The following is a 27296-nucleotide window of genomic DNA, read 5'->3' on the forward strand; positions in this document are numbered from 1 at the left end:
TTAAAATCTAAATTTAATGATTTTTAATCAATAAATATTATTAGTTAAATTTAACAATTCTTCATTTAATCCAAATTTCATGACTTTTTCGGATTATAATTTTTCACGAAATTTAAATGCGCAACGAATTTTGAGTTGAAAGTAAAAATGAAAAATTTGTACGAATTATTTTGTATGAATCTATAGGTAACTTGGGATAACAGCAGTTTATTAGACATTGATATACAGTGGATAATAAGGGCAATTAGGTGAGTAGGTGGTATTCGAACAACATTATGACGTGCCAGCAAACAATCATCGCAGCATATTCTCTCAACATTCGTTTCTCGTTTACATATCAACAGAGTTTTGCGCACACGCGTGTGAACATATATATATATTTTTTTTTCTCTATGTATATATAAATGTATTTCTCTCTCTTTACGTACAGTATACAAGGATAGCTTTCTCCTCGATGATGTTTCGAGGCTTTCTCGCTAAACACTAATCGTTACTCTCATCGTTTGGAAGACATGGGACTTTGTTGTTGCTTGCTTTGCTCCATTATCAACTTAGACTAATAATTAACGATAATGATGAGGTCAAGGACTTCCAAGGTCGGCATGATAAACCACCAGTAAAGGAACTCAATCGCATGAATGAACTCGTTATGGAGACTTCCTACCTCGTTAACGCAACCCAAGCGAGAGATTATTTGCTCACAAACGTATGTATTTCTCGTCGATGTAGACTGTCGAGAAAAGCCGAAATATATCGATAATCACTACATACAATGTCGTAGTGCAACATGTATAGTGCAGTGCAAAGTGCTGCTAAACGTCACAAGAACTGAAAAAGTGCATGGAGTGCATGGAATTAGACGGAAGTATGAATTATTAAATATTTCCGAAATGTGCATGTTATTTGAAGATGTGCATTTCTAAAAATTACTTTAAGAATACTCTAAGAATTAAATATGTGAAGCGTAGTTTTCTCTTCGAAATAACATTATATTTAATTCTATCGTTCCAACAATGTACGAAATATTAAAACCAATAAAGTGGCTTTTTATGTACACGTCGTTCTTCTCTTTTTCTTTCATTATTCGTTATGCGAATTTTGATATGTTGGGCTTAGGGTAAATTGTTACTGTATGTATCATTTTAACAAATGTAATTTCCGTGATATCCACAGTAACACTTGCAGTTTCAGCTTGTAATTATATAAATAATATATTTTCTAATAAGAGTTAGTGCTTTACTATATTACTATATTAATACTATCGCTGATATCTACCATCGATAACATCGACTTTCCGGGCTATATTCCAATTCCCCGTCCAGATGCATTCAGAAGTATAGCTTTAAGTGATAATTCATATTACGTATATGCTATACTTCTGTGCGCACCTGGGTGGGGAATTGTGGAACGCGCTCTTAAAGGTTTACGTCCGACGTAAAACGCGGAATTTAACGTATTAATCAACTAGTTGTACATGCAAATCAAATGACTGCAAGTCTACAAGGACGAGTATACTTTCTATACAAATATATCGCTCTTTCCTCAAAAAGAAGGTCATTCACACGGGAATTTGTAAGACGTTTGTATTACGAGAGTTATTCGCTTCTGATTAGCATTGATCGCTATGTCGGCAGTGCCAACGACTATGACTAAAAGAACTCGCAACGCCGATAGAATTACGAATAATAATTAACAATGTCTCGATAGAGCCTCTTTGCAGGTATCGGTTTGCTGGTCAGATGAATCATTTAATTCATTTTCCTTTCGAAAAATACATTTGTCCGCCCCCCCCCCCCCCNCCCTTGGCGCATATAGTCATTATAGATGAATTGTGTGAACTCCAGATCAATAAATAAAACATTTAGTGCCGAAAACGGTTTTTCAAACTGATGTTTGTCGTACGAATTGTAAACTATTTTAAAATTGTTTCGCCAACATTTTTTGATACCCTTTACGTGATTGTGCAATAAGATACGAGTCGTTTTGAAAAGTAAACATTATTCATGTCTTGACATCAAACACATTACGAACACAACCTCCAATTTTATTTGCTTCATTGATGCAGAGTTCAACAGTATCGTACTTTATATTTTATATATTATATACGTTTCTTTATGGAATTGACATCGCTCGCTATAATCCGTCAGCCAAGCGCCGTCATTTAAGTACGTACGATTAACATCTTTGGCATTAAGTTACATGTAACAGGACATATCGATTATTCTCTACTTCGATAATCACGCATTAGTTCAATCCCAGTACTAATTGCGGCTCCCCATTTCTAACATGTTTGGCTAAGTGTGACTTAAGCTAATTGCCACGACGGCACGATAGTCGTCGACGGAAAAAGAAATGCGTTGAATTACCGAAAATGTACATAAATACACTCAATTTCCCGTATAGTTACACCTAGATATTTTATGTTACTTACGCGTTAAATACCTTTTTTTTGTTACTCCGTACTGGCGAGTAAGTCGAAATCTATAGAGTCGTTCGGTTGTAAGTGTCGTCGAACAGATCGAAACGCTTGTCGTCGTTTGTAAATTCACCATGTTCGTAACGTATGTTATAGAACTTTTTTCGTGACGTGAAACAGCGGTCAAACGCTAATAAAAAGTGTATTGTATCGATACATATATATATATATAACGGAGATAATAAAATTACAAGGTTATATTGTTCTTATAAAGAATTAATATGAAAATCTATGATATTGGAAATAATTATTGCATCAGTTCATATTGTTACGATGCAATTCCCACTTCCAACTATTTAACTACATTAATAGTGCTTGAATGAAGAACGATAGATAGATCTCTAACAGAATCGACGAACTAAGTAACAACCGTTCGCACGAATACTTGAAAAAGCATGTACTTTCATGGGTTTGTGTTTTGTATTCTTAAAATCTCAACACTAAATATATATATATATATATATATATATATATGCTTTGATATTTATATATTTATATACTTTTTTGTATATTTATCTATATATTAAATAGTACTCTCCGTTTTCGATTAAAATTGTTCAACAGTAAATTATAATATACATACATTTGTATATAATGGGTGCAATCCATCTCATAACGTTATCTTCGCAAACAATCGATAAATTATAAACATTGTCAATACTTCAACGAAATAATGCGTAGCATTAAGTTTATTTTCTATAATGAAAAGTAATATCATTTGTGTTACCTATCATATGCAATATATGCCACGTCGATAAAAATATTATATTCCGTAACTATTGGCTGACAATTCGTTGTAACTCATACAACGAGGACAGAACAATGCTTAAGCTCAGAGAGATATAGCTTACAATTTATACTCTAGATAATAAACCTCTACACCATCCGATCTGTTTTTTCATTCCGTATGTTATATATTTATATAGATGTTAAATATAAATAAACAATCAATTTTGATTAAATCGCGAAATAAATCTTCTTATTGGAATGTGCTTCCCTTTAGCAACTTTTGAATAATTTTAAACAAGACTGTTGAACGATATTAAATGTGCTCATAGTCATTTAACTATAATAAAATACAATTTAATATATTCATAAGTATAACATCAACAAAAATATTGTTAAATTTAAAAAATTGTTTATACACAAGTTGATATTGTCAAACATTTCAAAACCGATTCGATATATATATTGTCCGAAGTGGCACATTTGTGTAAAAATTAATTTGTTAAGCGTAATAAATTAAGCGTAATCAAATTTGAACACACTCTCTTTATGATTCATGTTCCGAGATAAAGTGTTTTATTCGGATGTTTCATTTGAAAAGCAGATCTACACTATTATTGCTTCGGTTTATAAGAGATTAGTAGCTTTATCGCTCGTATGGATATGCATCGAGCAGCGAAAAATAAGAAATTTGCGTAGCTTACGGCCGGAAGCATCTCTAATTCTGTAACTTGACTCTTCGTTTTTTTTTTTCGGGTATGACGTGTATTTCGTTTAAATCTAGAAAACTTATACTATGAATATCTCTCCTCGATATTTTCAAGGTGCTCCCGCAAACTGTTCGCAAGATGGAGAAGCATTTAGCTACACATCAACCCTTCACCAACACCAACACTTTCCCTCCACGTTCTCAATGAGAAACTTATGCGAAATTAAATTATTTCTATCGTCCTAAGCAACAGTTATACTCTATTAATTAATTTAGACTTGGCGAAGCTTCTTATTGGATGACGAATGAACGTTTATATTTTACGGCCAGACTTATGATACTCCGGGAAATACAGCAAGGAATTATTTTGCTAATCAACTCGATCAAAATTTAAACACCAAGTCAACACCAAATCAATGTTACCATATCGTTTACTATCAACACTCGCAAGACATTATTAGTCTCTTAATAAGTGAGAACTTTTACGTAAGTGAAATAATTCACATCACTAAAGAAATATTACATCTCGAAAAAATCAGCAAGAACTGAATGGAGAACTATTATAATAAAGAGACCGCACATATCCTCGCGTTTTATACTCATATTGTTGGTTCTGAATTTTGATCTGAATTTTGTATCTTTTGTACACATCATTTAAGGGTGCGTCGCTAAATTTTCGACGTACCCAATTAAACAATTACGTGACAGCGGTGCGGCTTGGCCAACGGTGTGTGTGTGTGTGTGTGTGAGTGTGTGTCAGTCATCTAATCGTATATTATATACGATTAATATCTATGGACAAGTTTCTTACAAATCATGACCCAGTCGGTCCATCTCAGCCAGGAGAAAATCAACGTCAGCTTCCGTCACGGCAGCACTGGAAATGATGTTCCTGAAGAAGTTGGGTCGTCGATCGTCCGGCTGATAGCCAACCATTAGGGTACCAGATTGCATCATGCGACCTTTCAGAATTGGACAAATCTGAAAGCACAAACGGTTCTTTCGTTTCAAAATCTCCACATAAGTTTCCCAAAGCTATCTTGTCACATTGTTACTATTGTCGTTACTCAGATGGCGCGAGAATATTTTATGAATGGTCTATGAATATCTTTGTATTACGAATATTTGTACAAGGTATTGCGTCAACATGTAAAGCAATATGCCGCTGCAAAGGCGCACATGAGAGATTGAGAGCATGCTGCACTCGAACTTGAACCGATTGCGAGCGCGTTCTCACTCTCTCATATGTCCCTTTGCAGCGGCAACCCAACATACTGCTTTACATGTTGAGACAACACTGTATATCTGAAGAATATACTAAAAACATTATTATATGTACATTTTTCTTTTATTGAAAACCAAACATTTCTTATTATTTCTTCGAAATAATTGTTCACTTCCATCGAACAGCGTGGTTTACTCTGATGAAACAACGATATTTTCATTCAAATAAAATGATATTTGATATATTAAATTACACTGTATTCATAAGATATCCGATTCAAATATTCTGCAATTAAGAACGCTTGTATTTCATAAGAGTATTCATAGAATATTTTGTGCTATTTAGATATATCGTTACTAGACCTGCTTGGATCTTCGTCAAGTGTTCTTTGTATTTACACAAAATGTCATTTACTCATCGAGCGCGCACCTCGCCTAAGATTTTTATCCTCTCCGCGGTGTGTGGCATGTTTCGCACGCGTGTAGGCAGGTACCAGAAGCAGACGTTCACTAATTCGGGCTCGAGAATCAAGTAATACTTGTCGGGCATTTGTTTAATCCTCCTGACCATGTACTCAGTTAGTTCCATCAGCCGGTCCATGTGCTTCTCGAAACCCTCTGTGCCCTAATAGTGACGAAACAGCAAAGTGACAGTACACAGTAGCAAAGACACGGATCTCCGCACAAGTGTGCGTATATTACTCGGAAGAATAGAGAGGGAATCGACATGTAACGGGGGAAGCGCAAGCACAGAAGCTTTTCGCGGCAGTGCCGATGGGTTTTGTACCTTGGCGCGCCATTGCAGCCAAAGCTTGAAAATGTCATTATGACGTCCGCATTGAATGACCTTATCGCCAGTGTCGTACCTCACGTCGTATAGCTTGTCCGTCATAAACAGGTATTCCGCGGACATTTGGTTACAGCTGATCAGCAGGCCCTGCAAAATGGAAACAGCTCTCGCTTTCAAAACAGACGGCAGACGGCGCGTACGTTTTTCCGATAATGGAGCATTTCCAGAATTGTTTCGCGTGATTTCCGATTGACAGGCGTTGGAGGAGGAGGAGGAGGAGGAAGAGGGCGAGTCCGTCCGGGTCGATATGACGCTTCAACACATGCGCACAGGGAGAGGAACTCAAGATATTGAATTTACAAAATGGTGGACGCGCACCACCACACCAATGCTGTGTGCTGTGCTGAATACCATTGCTGAATACCATTGTTTGGAATTATCTTTTTTAGCTCGAGCACGTTTCTCTATGAATTGATATTAGAGAAATTCTGTACGGCGCATGTTTGAATTCACGTAATGTTCTGTATTGAAAGCAGAAGAAGAGACTCTTTACGGCTTAATTTCCGTTGCAGCTATTTTTTGTATTGTTACCCTCGGAGTTGCAAAAAATGAATGCTCGATCGCGCGCACATTCAGATTAGAAATTGAAATAAGTCAACCTCTTCACATTAGTGAGAAAAGTCATGCGTATTCAGTCATTTATGCATCTGTACCGAGTGCAGTAACAATGCGACTGTCAATGTTAACGAAGCGTTCCTTGTACGCCACGCTTCAACGTCAACAGCGACGCAGCCCGACAAAAGCACGGCGCGCTCTCCCCCGGATATCTCGCGGCAACCGGTGCACGGAATTTTAATATCCGAAGGGGAAGTTCGGAGTTAGCAATAACTGAGTCGTGGGGGGAGGGGGAGGGATAGACCCTCCCTGGCGGCACGCTGTAGGCGGACGGCAACATATGTTATCTCTTAGTTTAATTAAATTCCTGTAGTGCCGGGCGCTCCGGCACGTAGGTCTACCCCTCGGAATGCGGCTAGTGTTGTGTCGTCGCCCTTGCGCGATGCTGGAATTTCAGTGTGCGCCCGAGCACAGACAGAGGAATTCTCAAAAGTGCAACGTCTTGAATATGTCGCGAATGCAATACTGTTATTCATTTGAATACTTACTTTACGTTTCCATTTGTTCAAGGGTGAAACTCCCTTTATTCTCTTTTCTTATTCTTATTCGCGAATCTGCTTTTCAGCAATGAAACGTCACAGAGAAGGAAAGTTAAGTGAAATGCCAGAGTTCGAAATAGTATAAGCGCTTCGTAAAAAAAGAGAAAAATCCACCACAGTTGTAATATGATGTTCCCGCTTAAACTTTAGCTTTGAACTGGCTATCAATTCTTTCACATTAGTGAAAATATTATCCGGCTAATCACACATATAATGACATAACTTACGTCTTCCTTAAAGTGAATACTGGAACATTGAAGTAGAGCTCCCATAAGTTTATGAGGATTCCATGTCACCGAATCAGCCCTGTGAAAAATTATACGTCGTTGCAATTCTATAGAACTCCATTTCGCCCTATTTGATGTACAATTTTTAAGGCTTCTAGCGAATAATAAGGATTGCACGTAAGTCAAATTAAGGTATTTTTGTTGCTATCCTAAATTAATTAATTCCATGTTCGAAAAATTTCCTCCCAGTCTTTTTTACACGAATATAAAATGCGCCCGTGGTCACAAAGCATGTGGCCCAAACGTTTTTTAAGGGAAGAGTCATTCTTCTTCTCGCCTTATCAGCAACCTGTCGAAGCGGGCCGTTCCGAGCTAAATAAAAAAGCTAGCCGACCTCAGCTGGTCGTCAAACTCTTATCCACTCCCACGGGAACCAATAGGGGATAAAATATGAGTTATCTTCCCGCCACGCCACAGAAGAGGTCTATCAATTTGAGAGCAGAGCTATTAATATAGCCACGGGACCGGATTTAACCCCCTGATCCTTTGGGACCCACTACGACGGTAAAAACCTTTAACCCTTCTTAATCCTTGAAGAAGCATCGTGAAATGTGAGAAATCCTCCTTCGCGTACCTCGGCGCAAATTTGCGCTGCGCTTTAGATACTTAGCAAGATCGGCTTTTATCTCTGATGGAGATAAAGTTACCGGATTTATTGAAAGATGGAAACAATCTTTTTTGCGACGTACGATTTTTCTATAATTATGAAACTTGACTTTTTAAATGCACACGCACGAGTCGCATGCTGCAGATATGATAGATGTTTGATACTTGGCAAATGGCATGTTTATCGCGACGTTGGTTCCCGCACACGGGTTGAGTGCCCTGTGGATGATGCGAGGGTACTCGAAGCACCCTCGAAGCACAATTCGTGTCACTAGCAGACATTCTACATTATTCACTCATGTGCATCCTCCTAGATGTTGCAGATCGGCATACTTCTGCTCGTTTGGTCCCGAAAGATTTTATGCTATGTTTTCTTTTCTTTTTATTTGTTCACATTCTATTTCTATTTTTATTAATTTGCTAAATTTGTTAATTTATTATTTTTCCTCTAAGTTACGTTAAATTATACTTTGGTGTTTCTGTTCATCTTTATTTTTCATAGCGTTATATCAAACAATATATTATTATTTAGAATATTCGCGCTTACCTAATTTTTCAGAATATACATGAATATATACAGTATATACATAAAATAAAAGTAAAATATAGACCTTGTAAAATATTATAAATGTGGACACAATAATATGTTGAAGAAAATATTTGCACGTACTCATTTAATTCAATGATATATCATCTTTTGATTAGTTTACTAAAGATAAAATAAAATGGTGTCTTGAAATTTTCCGCTATGTTTTATGACACACCTTTTATATGTTGTGAAATTGCTGTGGATTTTTTGCAGCCAATTTATGAGTAATAATTTAATAAGCAAATAGAAAATATTCTTCTTATATTCAGGTCATATTTAAGAAGCGTGTATAAAGCTCGAGTGATTAATGCGATTCACAGCTGGAGCTGTGTTACGCGTGCGGCGCCCTTCTATTCGCTTTTAAATTCGTCCAAGGTGCCAACCCCAAAAGCCGCGCGATATATATTACAGGGGATGCTAATTACCCGCACCCTCAAGCGCGATATGCGTAGACTACGTGTGGAAGTTTTCTGTTTGGTAGCGTGAACTTCACGCTTCCGATTCAGTAATGATCAAAATAAAATATTGACAGAAATTAATTCTCATCGAGTTACCGCATAACTGTACAAAATATCAAAAATATAAAATAATAATTAAATAATAATAATGTTCACAAAATAAATTACAATGTACAAGCATTTTACTATCTTACAGCATACGATAATAAAAGTGCACAAAAGCAAATAACAACACCTTTGACATTTTAATTGGGGAGATTTTTTTCTTAAAATATAAGAAAGACCTAAAAAATACTTTGGTGTCGATAAATTTGAAATTCCAACTAGTCTTTCAAACATTGTAGAAATTTGCGGCACTCTGATGCATCACTGTGTTGGAGCCGAATTCACGAAATTGTCAAAATTAAGCAAACGGCCTGATTTCTACTCTCAAGGTTCGAAACGTACTCCCCAGACTTCGAGCTTTGCATAACCGACGGCCCTGCCCAGCTTGCCCTTTCTAGCACGATTTTTTTCGACCGAGAAGGTGAAATCACGGCGTTCTTTCTCGAACCCGTGCAATCCGGGACGCATATAGTCAGGGGACAGAGAGGGCAGAGGACCGGAGAATGAGAGAGGCAGTTCCCTTTGTACGAGTTTAATCCAGCATTGTCAAGGCACCGACTTTTATTTCAGCCTCGCTGAGGAAGGCACAGTGGCACGCGGCGCGCCGATATAAGAGGAGAGTTCTGTTCTGCAAATGTGCTCCAGGGAACTGATCCAGCTGTTGCTTGTGCGTCGGATCTTTCTCTGCACGTCGTTCGTTTGCCATTTTAATCAAGACTTCCAGGAAGGAAGTTCCCGTCGACGTACAGTCCACGTAGAAAAATCGCGAACATGCATTCCGATCTGTAATCGGCGTCGAGGGAAAAAGAAATCGTGCGATTGCGATAACTTCTAAGTAGACTCGAAATATGTGCGACGAAGTTTGCATTTGACGGCTATCTCGATGATCGTGCAAGGCGAAAGATATTTCGCTGACACAGCAAATCTGTCAGTTATTATGCGAAGAAAAGATTTGTTTCGACAGCAGAAAGGTTTATTAATCACTTTTGCTGAATATGTAGACAGAAAAATAATTTGGTTATGCCAATTAAATTTTATCATTGTCGTAACGACGTTTTGCTACAACGGCAACAATTATCTTTTCCGTGTAACAAATTTTTCTGTTGTAACGGACAAATTTTCTGTGCCGGCAAAATATTTTTTCCCCGTATGTAGGCGTAACATGTGCTTCGTCAATTCTATAACAAGAGATAAATAAATGAATGCACTTGTTCTTGAACGGTTAAGAGACACGTCGCTTATCAACATTTCTCGGAATACCGTAGTCTCCGGCAGACGAAATGCTAAAATTTTCTTTTTGTACGTAAATTATTCCCGCGAGATTCCTAGCGCCGCTTCTCAAGTCAGGGACTGTCTGTCATTAAATCGGGGGGAGCAGATGCGCCTGGATGCAAATCGCGGATTAATCTCGCCAACCCCATGTGTGCCTCGTGCGTACCCCTGACCCCTATCACAGCCCGGAAGACTCCCCCGTATTCGCATCAACGGAATGCTAGGTTTTCTCACCATTTGTAGCATCGCAGTGAAATTTCTTTATAAAGATCTCTCCGTCATAAGTATTTTTATTCACACACGATGCGGAAACGTATGTGATATATTTTCCATTGTTTCTCAAGGATCGCCAGGAATTTTCCGGATCGACGAGTTTATTGCTGACGCAAGAGACCATTTCGGGACAATCTGACGCCAGCCCCTCGTAGCATTCGAATCGCTGTTTATGCTGGCAATACATTATGGGATGACGGCCTTCGACCATTCTCATGTAAAATCATTTTTACCGCCCGACGTTCGAGCTGCAATTACCTCGAGAGGAACGTATCGATTTTATCCGCGACGTGCATCGGATCAGAAGCGTTTTTTTTTTCAAGTAAGTCCATCGTAATTGAGCCCAACTAAGCCCCAATAAACTATAAAATACGCGGACTTAGTCGTCCCTACGTCGAACATACGCGCGCTATATTCAGTCAGAGATTTGAAAATCAATAAAATTGTATACACGGTGACATATAAAAGTCATGGTAAAAACAACAAATATGCGAGACTGCGGTGCTCGATTTAACGGTGAGACGGAATCGTGCATCGATTTAACCAACACAAAATTAACGGGTTTTGTATCTTGACTTTTCATTGCAGTTTTGTTATTTTTTGTTATTCTTCGGGATGCAGAGGAGAATAAATTAAAGCAAAATTCAATATTTAAATTTTAACGCTCACCGTTCGATGCCAGTCAATCTCGGGTGTCTGTACTTTCTGGACAGAAGCAGCCCACCACCCCAGGCCGCCTGGAACAAAAATGGATGGGACATGAAAAGTTAAGCACAAAGCTCGATGACAGAACGCGAGAAATTAACTCGAGATACGCGTGGGTGAGCAAGATGCGGGATTCTGTCAAGCGCTTCTTAATCTCTGACTTATAGATCCGGCGTTTTCCGAGTTTCCCGACGGCTTACCCGCGACTGTCGAACACTTTAACGAAACTTCTGCTGCTTCCCACATTTATTATTTACGTTAAAGCTCTTACGCGTTTGGCATTTACAGCTCAAATTGCGTTCGGACGAGGCTGATTGCATAAGCGCATCTGACTTGATACACCTTTTACTATTCAAGTGAGCATCCTTAAGGTTATGTACATTCTCAATTAGATAACTCTCTAATACATAATATATAATATAATATGTATAATGCAGGATCAATAATGTACACATACACCGTTACTATCGTTTTTAATATCATGTTTAAATTACTATTAAATAAAACTATGATATTACGCTCATTTGTTAGAATAAAATAAAAGTTTAATATAAGTTTAATATAAATATTTCCAAATCCTTTTTGAATAGGAAAGGAGAGAGAGAGGGAGAGAGAGAGAGAAGAAAGAGAAGAAAAAGCGTTACTCACGTCGACGTGCAACCAAAGCCTGTACTTTTGGCAGATATCAGCTACCTCTGGGATCGGATCGAACGCACCAATAACTGTCGTTCCCGCCGTAGCGTTCACGAAGAACGGTATGTGACCTCTGGCCTTACGCTCCAGAATCAATTCTTCCAGCTTCGATGGAATGATGCGACCACGCTCATCGCAAGGCACCATCACGCAGTTATCCGTTCCGAGACCGCAAACGGAAGCGCATGATTTCACAGAGTAATGGCACTGTGGGCATTAACAATCCGCAACCGATCGTAAACAACCTAACTAAAAATGTGCCCGACCGACACTTCAGTTCTCGTGAAATCAGAGAGACTCACTAGCTGATCGCTAACGACAAGTTTCGCATTTACCTGATCGGACGTAAACATAACGAGCTGTCCTCCGATGGCAGAGAGCCCTTTTTCTTTATACGTCGGAAACATCTTGTGTCTGGCAGCGAGGAAAGCGTAAAGATTGCTGATGGACCCTCCAGGAGCGAGGATAGAATCACCGCAGTTCCAACCTATGAACTCGCGCATTTTTTGTAGGACGACGTGCTCCATCAGAATAAATACGGGAGCGATCTCGTAGGTGAACATGTTCGTGTTCGCTGTAGCAGTTAGCCACTCGCCAGCCATGGACACTAAATCAAGGCCGCATGATAGCTGATTGAAGAAATGTGGATGTCCTAGAAGCATAGAAGAGAAAAGGATTTACACAGAAATTGTGCATTCTACACAGTTCCCAATTCGATGATGTAATTTCGCGGGAGTGGATATCCCTGTTGTACGAAAGTTGATACAAACTAAGGAGTCAAAAATTAATTACCACCCCGCCGATAAATCACTCCGCTAGTCACGTCGTCGAAAATTAATGCAGTGATTGTTGACAAGTGGCTCTCTTAATAGTAAAAGTAATTAATAACGCTGACGTGGCACGTGTCCAAGTATTATCGTACTATATATCGCGATCCTGTCTGGCGTGTAGGTTAAAGGCATGCTGAAGGAAAGGCGGCAAGAGAGCTTTAAGCTCTTCACGAGTATGTTGTCATCCGCTCGGCTGAACATCGCGCGAGGATCAAACTTAATGCTTCTATTCGATGGGAGCCGGGCCTTCTGATGCAACTAGGGGAGCTAGTACTTTACTTTCTCGCTCTCTTTCTGACGTAAATGCGTAGCTATGCCAGCCTTTCGCTCCACTATTTACGCCACGCATTAAAAAAGGTTTCGTAATTATTTTGCTGGAGGGAGAAAGGAAGTAGCGCGTGTTTTCATTATGACACAATATCAATTTCAATTTGTTAAGAAAAAAATGTTTATGAAGGAAATCTGAAGAAGATCTGTCAGATGTAAAACAAGAACAATGGCTGCTGAAATTTGCAAGATTATTTTTCCATCTATTCATCCGGAAACAATCAACGAGACAGACATCATACAGACCGATCCCTATACTATCAATTTTAGGATAAGGCAAATCCCTTGATCCTTGGAATATGATGGATTTACTCCATTGAATATCCGGCGTCGGAAAGACTTTGACCCTTGTGTGTCCGATAATCTTACGCTCTCTCGCACAGCGACGCGCTGATGTGTCGAAAGCGATTTTACAGATGTAAGACAGATCGAAATATTGCGAATCAAGAAATAAATTGAAACTATTTTATGGATATATTAAATGGGGCACATATTTAAGTACAAAACGCGGGCAGAATATTTCGTCATCAACAATATCATCTTCAATCTAACACGACAAAGCCGTGTTAGGTGAGACACGCCATGTGCCTATTGGATGCGTTTTAATCTTCTGGTATTATGTAGTGATTGACACATGGCACCGATCTCCGCAAGGTACGGACATCCCCTTCACTGACGCTTACCCCGAGCCTGGGATTTACCGCGTGGCAAAGTCGAACCGACGTTAAAGGCCTGGAAGGATAATCTCCGATTTCAGTCGGAGGATTCGCGAGCGCGGACCACGTGTTTCCATTAAAGGGATTCCATTAATGGAAAACAATTGTACAGTTTTTAAGTAAAGCGGCTGCGAAATATTCAACGAGAGTTTCCCTCAACATCGTTACAAATATCGCGCTATTCGACAGACATATCGAGCATTACGTGCGACACTTGTAATAAGAATTCAATATTCATTCATCTTAAAAAATTGTTTTCTTACTGAGCATTTCTATTTGCCGCAAATGCATTAATGAGCTTCCATTCTTTATCTACCTTCACGAAGGCTTTGACTGTTGTACTGATATTCCAGAAATGCTACACGAATCATCTCGTAAGCGCGAATATCCAATGGCTCGACGCGAAAACTACCCCCAAACGTGACATCAGACGGTGGCATTTGAGCCGTTTGTCGTACTGTTATTCGCAATTATCTCGGTCCGTGGATCGTGGCACGCGTCCGGTTTAGGGGTGCGCAAGAAGACGATTTTCTCTCTTCTTTCAGCCTGACAGAGGCGACGGGGCCACGTTCCGACTAAGAGCGGAGAGCGGGGGTCGATGGTCCGAAGCGCCCGCATTTTGCGCGTCACACGCGTCGCTGCTCGACTAGATTGTTTGCAGAGGCTCTCAAACGCCGCACGCGCTCTGCATCATCCAGGAAAAACCAACACATGCGGCCAACTGGTGCGAGATAAGCTGCTTTGCATTATGCAGATTCGTGTCGCGGGTTTACAATCACGTGAGCATTCTTAAACATTCTCACGCGGAAATGGCGCACCCACTTTACTATTCTAATCTGTGTTATTACCTCGCACCTATTTCCTCTTCTCACTTATGACTTTCGCATTTCGCATGCAAATCTTGGGTATACGTGTGAATACATAACGACGGATAAAAGGAAAAAAAGTGCAATCTGAGATCAGTCGATCGGCGATGTAGATTCGAAAGGATGTCAATTTTAAAGAGGATTCTTTAAAATCTTTAAACATCTCTTTGATAACAGTGCCTTATCGAGGAGCAAGTTAAAAGCTATAGTTAAAGTATTGAGAAATTCAAGTAGAATATACCGTAAATTTAAGTGCATTGGAAAATAACGTCTTTGCGTATAATTTTCTTCTGCTGTTTTCCTGAAATTACACTTTTGCGGCGCTTAACCATTTCTGACACTATCTCGATATTTAACCACGATACAACAAATGTTCCGTCTCAATCGCCCAGACGTTCTTCATGGTGATTACGCCATCCAGAGTATCATTTTCCGACTAATTTGCTGCTTTCCCCCCACAAGGTCGGCGGAAAGAGAAAACGCGAGGAGAACCTGTTTCGAGCAGGCTGCGGTGATATATTATGGGGCTCGGGATTTGTATGGAGCGAAGTGTGTAACTCAGGCTTAACATTAATGCGGAGCGATCAATCATACCGTTCATCAGGAAGGAAACATTGTGCCTGGCATTGCTGTTATATTACTTCTATAAAGAATCTTCAAAAATGTAAATACTAATGATAATTGCTTTTACATCACTTTGTTTAGGATATATCGCCAGATCAGTACTTATATCTCGCCGATAAAGCATAAAAGTATTAGCTTGAAATCATAGGGCGTATGATGTGCCTTTGTATATATGACACTTACTATTATTTATTAATCAATATAATTTATTGGTGAATTTCGTAGAATTGTTTGTTTCATCAAATTCGAGCTCGTTGTAGCGAACGAAATTGAATGTAATTTTTCTCCCGACAAGCGAACGAATATGTTGCATGCTCCTGGCGTTTGGTATGTTCGATCCTTTTCGGACGGGAACCATCATCGCCCGAATACCACCCACATGATACAGCGACGATGTTTTTCGCACTCCGTGACGAACCGATTTATCGTATGTGTACGTGCATTCCACGACGAGCTATCGATACCAATTTAAATTCCTCCAATGCTGCATCTCTATACTCTCTCGCGCCCGAGCTTCGCAAAATGCTGCTACAGCCCCTATTTCGCGCAGTATACCACCCTCTATAGCCGGGTTTTGCTCCCTATTTACTGTTCTCCCTCGACCCTCAAGGAAAAATCGTGTAGAAATGGCTCTTAATTACACCGATCCTATTGAATTCGCTACTCCGTGCCGCGGTACCACGTGCAATAACGCCGTACTGTGTTTTTTTGTCTTTTATTATTACACTCGCTGCACTTATACGCACGATATACGGTTTAAGACTTTTCATAAACTATAGCAACAACGGAAGTCCTATCTATTATTTGAATAATCAGCGATTACTATACTGTTAAACAAAAGTTATTTCGTATAATTTCGTAATTTTTCAGCGATGTGAATGCGATTAATAAGAGAGAGACTGTTGAACCTTGCAGCTGCGTAATCATAAAAACCTTAGATGACAGAAATGGATTATTTCCAGTACCGCGAATAGTATTCGGCGTATAGACACGGTTATGTGATCTAGAAAGAGTAGCATTCTGGCGCGTTATCCTTCGCGTTCCTCTTCGACCAAAAGGAATTTCGATTTGTCGCTGATTGTACAGGTTGCGTTTGTACAAATTTTCTGAGTTGCAGTAAATAGAGCGTGAATGTTCCTACGGGGATTATTGGAGAAGTTCCAATACCAAACGTTATCATTTTCTACTGTATCGAATATTGGCCTAATGTATTTAAACGATGAGAATGGCCATTAAGAGTCAATGCATGGCTGTTGTAATGCAATAAAATTTGTTGTATTACAATAGAGAGAACCGTGCATTGACTTTTAACGGCCCTTTTTACATTCCGTTCTTTTCTTTTATTGAATGTCCACAGAGCCTTGTTAATTTTTGTTGTATTCTTTTATATATATGCATATATGATTATAATAAAATATGCTAAATCAACGCCCAGGTCAAAATTTTGATTATATGTTAAATTTATTTTACGACACAGTAGGAGCTAAAATAACAAAATAGGTTCAATATTTCACAATTCTAACAATTTATTCCTATTTTGACTTTGATAATATCTTTAATTTCCGTTTTCGCCGTTTCTGTTTTCGCCGTTTTAGGGTCCAAAAATAGATAGAATTAAAATTAAATATATTGAATTGCAAGTTCAAGAGAAAAGTTAATAAATGTCAATATTGTCAAAACAAGATTTTCATTAGTTTATAAACTATTTACAAATAGGCGCAGACTGTCCTTGAGAGCGTGAAAGGAGCGTCAAAATTTCGACTTGGGCACGCAATTAAGATCAGGCTCAAAATTGAAATCAAAGTTGAGATTTCCTTTGATTAAATGTCTGATCTGTGTGTCCGCGAAAATTAATTAACGCAGTATTTTTTACATTTCTATCCTACATTTTCTATCCTACATTTTTATTTCCCCAGGATTCCTTAATTATACCGAGAACATTCGGACGTTATGTTTCTTACAATATCTCGCATTGTTTTACCAGTCGTAATATTGTCAATATTTATTGACAGATTTTTCCCGCTACCGTTATCGATCTCTCACATGCCTCCGATAACACCCTTCGAAGAGCAACTTTTACATCGATACATATCGCGTGATATTCTTCAAGGACAGGACAGCTTCCTGTAGCTCAGAACCCGATATGCGAAGGGCTCTCGAATCTTGCGGCATATAATCTAATAACGAGTTTTTGTCGGCACGTATCGTGCACGCGCCCTTCGATACCGAGGGGATGATCACCCGCCCCTTGCTTCCTTTTACACAGACTGCAGACAGGCCGGATTCCTAGCCTAAGTTTGGGTAAGGTCTCCTCCATTGTGCATTACCATCTATTCAGCCTAGTAATCGAATCCTACCGAGATAGCAAACTTTCACGCGCGCCGAGGGAGATTTGCGGTTGACTTTCGCTATTTTGCGGTGGCTCTATATCACAACGCAATAATAGTTTCGACAGATCGATGTTATCGCTACATTTTTACGAATTGAAACTCTTCCCGTTTCAATGAACATATTTGTTTCGTTTCTCATGCTTTATCGATGTGAAATATGCATCTAAAGAATTTTTTTCGAATTTTTCTTTATGATCCACGTAAAATTTATGACAAACGATGTGCGGATTTAATTAAAAAACATGGGCGGCAAAAGTGGAAGAATTTAATTGGCTACATGATTAAACAATGAATATGTAGTTTATTATATAAGAAAAATTATGTTACTGCTTTATACGGAGAGTCTTTTTCCAATTAAATTAAAGTATTCGCGATCAATTCTCACGATTGGGGCAGTCGACGCGATTAAATGTAAAATCTTATCTGACAGTTTTCAAAAGCTGCGAGAATATAAGGGCAACGGACAGGAAGTAGCTTCCAGTTAGGGTGGAGAGACTTAAGTAGAGATATTCTATCATTTCCGTAATACGTAACATAAACACGTGGCACAGAGATATCTCAGTTTTTTTCGTTCCCTGTCCACTCTCGCCTATTTATTACGAGCACAACGCTAGGGTGTTTATTTCGAGTGTTAACTGACGGCCGTCGGGCTTCGTTACTAGTGTCTGTCGTTGCCTTATCTTCACCCCTGCGAGCGCGTATGCTAAATTGAATATGAAATTATGTGGCTTATCGCCCTCGTGGATAGGGGCGTGCGATAGCGCGGTGTTAAAACGCTCCTCCTGACAGGGGTGCCTGCATTTCTGCAGTATTTTTTGGCCTATTATCTCCGCCAGCAGCGGGCCCGTTATGCATTCAGAAAACTTTGAAATAATTTTAACGCATATTCTTATGGTAAAAGGTAACCTTCGAAGTAAATCTTTCTCGACGGGTGAGATAAGTGGAAAAGTGCTTAAAATAATAGGAACTGTTCATCTTTTCGAAATTTCCATCATCATCATCGACGCGTCTCTCCGCCTTCGAGTCAACTTGTGTAGTTTTGTTGAGAGCCGATGCAATCGCGTGCACAATTGAATATTAATCAGTAGATACTTAAGAGAGATGTTTGATTAAAACTGCGCAGCACACATACGACACGAGACAGGAAGAGTTTGTACTTACCGGTTTTCACTTGATACTTCAAAGTCATTGAACAATCCAATAGCAGCTGTTGAAGAGTCAGTCCGGTGTCGGGGATCTCCAGATCCAACAGCCGCATCATGTCGGCAGGATGATGAAAATCGAGGACCTTTGCATTTCTATCGTTTGTCGATTTGACGAAGTCCAATAAGATGTCCACCACTTTCATCAGGAACTCTCTGGTCGCCGGATAGCCTTCTACATTGTGTGGCAGAATGTCTGCGGACAAAATAAAAAATTGCAAATACAAAATCTTATGTCATCATGTATTAGACGACACTACGATACGCAGTGACGATCACTGTGGAAATCAATTGCTGGTGTTACACGACTATGTGCAAATCTCGAAAACTCGTAGTTTCAGAAACATTCGATCTTTGCGGTATAATCAAGCTCGTATCTTGATAATTTATAAGAAAACGAATACATGCGCAATATGATGCAATAGCAATGATGCGATAACTCTCTAATTGTTGGAATCAAGTGAAACCACTTCTACCACAGTGATATCGATCGGTTCCGTATTGATAAGATTCCTTACGGCCGTCGTTCCGTCGCTCGACCTACCGTCACCGACTTTGACATCATCCTCGGAGATAACGCGCAATTAGAATGATTTCACCTCATCAAACAATTGAAAGTATAGACCTATATTGACACACTCTCACTTGTTTGGTGGGATGACACCATCTTATCCATGTTTTTCCTTTTTCTTCTACAGCCAGTAAGTCCTTCGTGATATCGTCATTTGGTGTTCGACGTTAGTATGACTGCATACAATTCTCGTTGCTGTATGAAAATCATGCATCATGCAATTACACGGCCTATTAACGATATATTAACTTGAATTTTGTATTTAATATTTAGTAATAATTTATGTATATCTTTTACGATAATAGGATAAAATTGAAACAAATCTCATGCTTCAAATGTACTAAATTTGTAGCAAATAATATGGAAATTGCATTCATTGACATACACCTTGGCATACACACACACATATATATATATATATATATATATTCTTGTATAATATTTTGCGTGTTATTTATACGTAAATTTGTACGTGAATACGTAAAATACGTGAAAATACATCAACGTTGAGATTTCCCCTAATAATATATCGGTTGAATTATGGAGTCATACAAACGCGAAGCAATGAAGACGGAACGAAGTCGCTGCAGGACATTTCAATGTGCTCATAGCAAATCCTCGGTAAATTGAACTGTCCTTCTATCGCGGGGCAACCATAAAGTATCCCATGGAGTAAACCACCCCCTCGTTCCCCATTGCATTAAGGTGATCCCATGGATAAACAGCCCAGCTACTATGAGACTTTGCTTTCAAATTATTATTTAGCATTTTTAGAGGACGTGACGCAGACTCAAGATTTTTAAAGGGATACAAAATTGTCCTTCCGTTTTAACATTGCAATTCCTCTTAACATTGCAAGTATATAACACTGTTATCTCTACACATTGCTGCAACGCTGAAGGGAATTATAAATTATAAAGTACTTACTTATAATGCTTTAACTTCTTAATTTATTATCAATCTGAATAATAATTTCATTAAGAGATTTCGTTAAGAAGAGAAAAGATTTCATTAAAAGAAATTGCAATTTTAAAGCGTAATCTGTCCGGCAACGTTTCCTTTAAAGCGGATCTTCTCTCTTTAAGCGACAGAAATGCTTTTTTTCAATAATCAGCAGAGTGCTGAATAAGAGCCAAGTAGAAAAAGAGGGTTGTCCACAAACTTATGGTGAATCGCCTTGAGCCTATGGTTAGACAAGGGAAATCCCCGGCTTCCAGCGGTCGGATTCAGCTAATCCCGCTCCATCAATCTAATGTCCGAAGATCTCCGCTTTTTCCTCGAGGTTTATAGTACTTCTCAAGGTACAAACAAGCCCGGCGTTCTATCGATCAAGATTTCATTACACCGAAATAAGCGTCGTCCAATTAGCGTCTGTTTTATGCGCTAATTATTCCCTTCCGCAGTAATAACGTGACAGTAACAGGTCGCGCGAATATTTTCGGAATATTTAAAAAGCAATTACAGCGATTTGTCACAATACCGGTAACTCAATTCGTGAAACTCACTGTCTCGCAGATTTTCATAAGTAAGTATCACCGAGCCCGGACTCGACACGTCTACCGTGTTTATAGTCATTTGGCACCAGATGCGTCTGGACCCTCGCATTTCGACTTTAATCAAAGCGCCTTCTGGGGGTTGTTACACGTGGCAATTAGTCACGTCGATTTATAACGTGGATTACGACGTTAATTTACAGTAATGCGGCAGATTTTGCATCGCGACGCATTCTCAAGCGAAAGCTCGCTAAGAGTTCCGCGCGTGATTTACGAGATCACTGGCTGTTTCGTGGAAAAATCATCCTTCGGGGAGAAGATATATCGAAATATCTAGAATTCCACATGCGGCACGCGCGTGTCGTTATCGCCCGCTAACACTTCCCGAAAGACGAAGACGACAAACCCTTCCGCATCCCTGCGGCGTGTAATCTGTCCTCAACCACTCGGCGTCTACCGGGCCTCTCTTTGGAACAATTCTAAATCCTCTATTATTATGCACCCTTCCGAGTCACAAGCCTCGTGAAATCAGGACAATATTGTGACTCCTGGATCCCGCTCTGGAAAAGTCAACCCTGCGCTTACACTAATGCAAAATTTACCGTCGGCGTAATTTGCTTTCCTTGAATTTTAAACGCTAAATAGCACAACGGTATTAAAATCGATGGTATTATTAATTTATCAAGTTATGTAGATCGTAGAAGATTTAGAAAGAGATAAAGCGATATTGTTTGACGAAGGATTCCAGCAGTCGCGACGTTCAAAAGCGTCGCCACGAAGAGAAATTAATTAATCACAGTGAACAATTATAATCAACAATTTTACGTGATATAACCGACAGCAATGTTGGACCGATTCGATGTCCCGAAGTCGAAATTTCACGCTGAGAGAATAGTGCAAAACTCGGAACGAGACAAATAAGTTACAGCGGTAAATTCTAAACTCTAAACCTAACGTTCGATTTCAGTTCTTACCTAGCTGATTCGAATAGTCTATTAACGTTGTATTCCTTTAGCTCCTTCTTTGTTTCTTGTTTGTTATTGATCGCGAGGCTTCGGTATCACACGAAGACTAAAGCCGATAGATTTAGAAGAAATATACTGAAGAAACATACCTTCGAATAAACATCGAAATAAACTTGAAACATTAAAGACAGGCGCGCTATACAGCGACAGCTGTTGCTCTATAGTGAATCTTTCGTTTCCGTAACAGATATTCATGCGACACTCGTTTATTATTAGGCAAATCTGCGTAACGTTTATTTTCATGTCTCAAAATCATGCAATGTTCTAATAAAAATCAGCTAAAGCTCGACGATACTCTCGTAAAAGCGTTTTTACGATCACTCACCCGAATACTTGAGGTTGCAATGCTCCTTGGAGAGCGAGTAGGTGTTTTCGGAGCTCATTAGTCTGGTGGGTGAATGCGTTCGTGCGAAATTCTGAAATCCAAAGCAAGAGGATTCTATCTCTTTAAGTTGCACCTCGCACGCTTACGTAACATTGACATCAGTTAGACCGAACCTTGCAGCAGTAAATAATATACGGGACAAAAGTAACTTTCGCTAAAAACATCAGTGTGAACCAAAGTACGATCGTTCTGTTTCACCTGCATATAAGCTAGCCGTATCAATTATCATAGTGAATAACGATTATCGCTTGCTGGGGGCGTTAAGAAACTAACTGCATCGGCCTAAGGATCACTAAATGGACAGACGTGATGAAATGACGTGCAATGCGGATGCCTTACATATAAGTATTCCTTGATTGCTGTTATTTTAGTGCCGATCATTTGCACATTGTCCATGTCTCTGCTTGTGTCCCTCGCCTCAACAGTCCCTACAACAGTCAACAACAGGTTCCGCTTCAGTCACGACGTACTGCGACGCCGATCCTCGGCGAGTTACAGCGGGATTGCGAAATTGTTAAGCGTTAATATACCGCCGTGGTAGCACGATAGGCCGAGCGACCGAAGAAACATGGACAGAGAGCAGTTCGTCGTTTTTCTCTTTAGTAATTCTACAAACGTAAAACTCTAACACGTTCCCTTCCGTTTTCGGTGCGCTCTGAACTCGACCTCTACGCTAACTGATATTTTTCTCATTAAGAGTATTCTGTTATCATGTTTGCAATATTTTTCAAGCCATTAGCTGATTTCCGTAAGATATGGTAATGAGTTTTCAGTTTTTATGATTGTATTTAGAAACAAACCGGCACCAAGACACCGTTGCACTTCTTATTGTAACAAAAATGCTAGAAACTTGGGTACGAAAAATGTTAGAGTTAAAACAAAACGAATAATAACATTTTATGAAGACTTCCTCAACAAATCGTATCTATATATAGATTTTTTCAATAAAATATATCATTTAATTCGATTATGAACGCAAAAATTACGCAAAACGCTCGAAAAGTTCTATTTTATTTGTTTCATAATAAACTATGGTTTCTTTAATGTATTCTGTTTTATTCGATATCTTGTTTATTGCTCTTCAATTTTTCGAAATAAACTTATTTGTTTTGTTCCACTGAGCATTTTATATTTTGAATATTTACTTTTATAATAGATAACTTTCCAATTCACAAAAACCGTAAACAAAGTAATTATAACGTATTTATCAAGTTCCACAATGTATACAGTTTTTGCTACACGCGACGAATTGAAAGTCGCATAAAAACGGTCCGGCAGGGAACGTGTTAACGCTGTCGCGACTAAATTATAAGGTATACCGCAAGTTCCAAGAGAGATATAATCACAGTTCATGATTATTTGATTTCTCTTTCTTAATAAAATATACTAACCGAAGATGGGACTCGTTAATTTCTATGTTAATCGAAATAACATTCTTATGAATATCAAGAAGTCAGATCTTGCTCTCTGAGCCAATTGAGCGGTTCTGGGAGCACGAGAAGTATAAACCGGAGAAAATCTAAGATATCCACGGATTATTTTACACAGCATTAGAACGTGCAATAGAATAAAATATGAAAGAGAGATTAGAATATCTATGAAAAACATGCACGTTCAATAAATGCATTCGAAAGAAAAGTATTTGCAAATCGAGCGTTGAGATATATTCTTATGTAATATTTTGTTTCTCGGATCAATGCGTCGAAGCTTCTTAGATTTTGGAATTGAGCACATATTTTATATAGATAATTTATGTCGAGATCTGGGAGAATTCAATAACGGGAACAAAGGAGTTAGTGGATTCCTTTTGTAGTTAAGTAGAATTTTGACTTACAATGTGCGAGATTATTAACAATAATATTTCACTTTTCGTTCAGATCTTTCTCCGGGTACCTATTTTAATCCTTTCGGTACGGCAGCATCCATCCAAAAAACTTTCTGGCCGAACGTAGCGGTACGTTCAGTACAGCTCAGCTCGAGAATCGATTTCGCGCATTTTTTAAGGATCTGCTGTCAATTAGGGTTACTCCTCGGATTCAACAAATATTTAGCAGCAGGTGATTGTAGTCGCTCTTTGAATTCAACGAACGTGATCATAAGTCACTCTTCAGATTCAAGTGCTTAGCGACGGGTGCTTACATCCTTCGTATCGAAAGGGTTAAATTTTCACAAATAAAAATGGTTTTTACATCAAATTATATTCGACATTTTTCCATTTTCGATGATTCTGAAGCCGATTCAGTCTTCACTTTTCCTGATCCCAAGAGAATTCTCATAATGATAACAATTTTTTCCAGTTTGTTCCAGAGATGAAGGATAACAATTGTTACATTTAGAAAGAAATGATTTCACTGCGCCATTCTATGAAGTATGTCAAGTAGATGAGTATTGAGAATTTTTAAAATATGACTTAAATTTAGGCAAAAAGTTTGCGATGTTAGAAGCTGCTAATATGGCAAATATAATGAAATCAGCTAAGGCTCTAAACTATTTTTATAACGATATATAGCTTTGGGCTGATCATCATGCTAGAAAAAAAATGAAAATCACGAGGTCGGCCTTAAACATTGAGGGTTTCAACTTTGATCGTTTTTCCCTTATAAGAATCATATAGTAAAACGATATTTAATTGCACGCTTTGCACGCTTCAGTATTTCGAGCTTGCAACTGTGTAGCTCCTATTTTCTTGTTACTCTTATCATTAAATGAATTTCTATAAAAGTTTTGAACGCATGTCCCGACTTTACTACCAACTGATCAACTCTCATTTTGACCGCATTTATTCTTCGACTGCTACCCGATCTATCCGACATCTTTCAGCTCAAATCTAGCAATATATGAATCACGAGTTTTATCGAAAAACATACAGAAAGATATGGTGTTTGAGTATAACGGAAGAGAAATAAACTACCTAATGATACAAGTTTCACCGTACTCACTTAATCCCGTCTACTGGCTCCTTCGGGTTTTCTTCGCGACCGCTTGGTGCTTCGACTTCACGATTTCAACGGGTTTGCTGTCGCTTTGGCGCGAGCGTGGACTTTTAAGGGTGGAATACCGACGAAGTGGCGAAACGACGATGGGCTTCGGGGTGGTTTCCAAGGGACTGCTTCGTGCCGAAAACGCCTGGACGACTCTCGAGTCTCGGCCTGACTCGACCTGCCTCGAGTCTGCCTGACCCAGTTTCGTCTTGCACAACCTACGCAGCCACCCTCTCCAACCGGGGGTGCTTTTACGTAGGCGTGGTCGTGTCTGGTCGCGACTGGTAGGAGTCGGAGGGTGAAACGTGGTGGTGGATAACAGGGCGTGCCGCTGTACCACCAATCCCGGTGCGAACGTCACTTTTGACGTCAGAGGGAAAAAGAGAGTGGAAGAGAGCAAGCATGCCAATTTCTCTTCTTGCTTGTTTTTTTGTTTGTTTCCGGGGCTTTTTTTTTTTGTTTATCCTAGCCGCGTGCGGTTCTCGCGACGGATGTATTCGCTACCGACACTTGTGCGTTTATATTTCGTTTGCTAGCTCAGACGGCGGTCGAGATGGGAAGAGTCTCATAGTAGTCGGGAAACGAGAATTTCGTGCTCTCGGCGTCGGCGATGCGCGGAAATGCGGAGAAAGAGAGAGAGAGAGAGAGAGAGAGAGAGAGAGAGAGAGAGAGATTGAGATTCGAGACGGTTCTGAAGAATGGGACGTCGCTGTCCATAAATTTCAAGGCGTACGTATCCCAACAGACGTATCATAGTTATACTACATGCCTTTTGAGGTTTTGTACCTGCAGACTCCTGGCGAAATATTAGCTATATGGAACATATTGTATATATAATTACCAACCATATGCTGGATTGTGATAAGTTTTAAGAATATTGATCATCAAGGATAAATAATTGTATTGACGATTACGTTGTAGTTCTGTACAAAATGATGAATATAATGAGTGTCCTTTTGAAGAAGGATTCATCATCATTATACTTTATAATAGCACTTTAAGCTCTTCAGTGTATGTACATAAATTTTATATATAACAGAGTAAGTCTAAAATATAGAGTGATTAGCACGTCATCGATCTAACGGATTGGAGAACGTTATTAAAATGGTAAACTTTCAGTTCGCACATTTAGAACAAGAACCGGGCACTCATTAGGGTGCGCAACGAGCTACCGTGGAAAAATCGAATTGCTGATTGTCCGATTTCTTCCGTGGAAAATGTCGCGACGCCTGCGTCGTCTTCCTCTAGCTAAGGTTGATCGGGGGCGAAGAACGCGAACAGGTAGGTAAACAGGGACGGCGATATTGGAAGAGGAAGAAACGGTGGTTACATGGACCAAGGGGATGGGAAGGACAAAATGGACGGCAACCAATAGGGTGCCGGGACAAAATGGCCGTCGGTGAATTTAATCAATACCTTCCTCCGTCCTTCGTTGTGGGTGGAGGACAGGGCAAGACCCAGAAAGGGCCAGGAACGTAACTAGAAATACCGAAGTGTACGCACATACTCGTCTCATTGAGGTCAATATATCTTGCGTCTTATGTAGGAACGTAAATCCTCCACGTGGCCACATTCGATGTAATGCACGAGAAGTTATTGAATTCGTTGTACGCTGCATTCAATATTTCACGAGAAGAGACCATTTCTGACTGATGTCAGAAATCTTTACCAGAAAACAGGTCACTATTATAAAGTATCTTTGTATTGTAGAAAATATGAAATATACGGTGAATTTCATAAAATGATATACCGATACGTC

The 27296-nt window shown here is 39.3% G+C and overlaps 1 protein-coding gene across 2 annotated transcripts; it reads right to left on the reverse strand.

Moving 5' to 3' along the window:
- Positions 1 to 196: 196 nt before the first annotated feature.
- Positions 197 to 25697, reverse strand: LOC106743944 (glutamate decarboxylase). 2 transcript variants are annotated; one of them, XM_014618299.1, is made up of 11 exons: positions 25496 to 25697; positions 22896 to 22984; positions 22497 to 22587; positions 19042 to 19278; positions 12463 to 12779; positions 12083 to 12334; positions 11399 to 11466; positions 7367 to 7445; positions 5923 to 6072; positions 5566 to 5760; positions 197 to 4892 (listed from the first exon to the last, which is right to left on the reverse strand). In XM_014618299.1, the coding sequence occupies exons 2-11, from the start codon at positions 22950 to 22952 to the stop codon at positions 4719 to 4721; spliced, it is 1620 nt and encodes a 539-aa protein (XP_014473785.1). In that variant the 5' UTR covers positions 22953 to 22984; positions 25496 to 25697; the 3' UTR covers positions 197 to 4718. The 2 variants fall into 2 exon arrangements, with proteins under 2 accessions (XP_014473785.1, XP_014473788.1); XM_014618302.1 differs by lacking the exon at positions 22896 to 22984.
- Positions 25698 to 27296: the final 1599 nt, after the last annotated feature.

Source organism: Dinoponera quadriceps, unplaced genomic scaffold, assembly GCF_001313825.1.
Source record: "Dinoponera quadriceps isolate SergipeBrazil2010 unplaced genomic scaffold, ASM131382v1 scaffold1070, whole genome shotgun sequence".
NCBI lineage: Eukaryota > Metazoa > Arthropoda > Insecta > Hymenoptera > Formicidae > Dinoponera > Dinoponera quadriceps.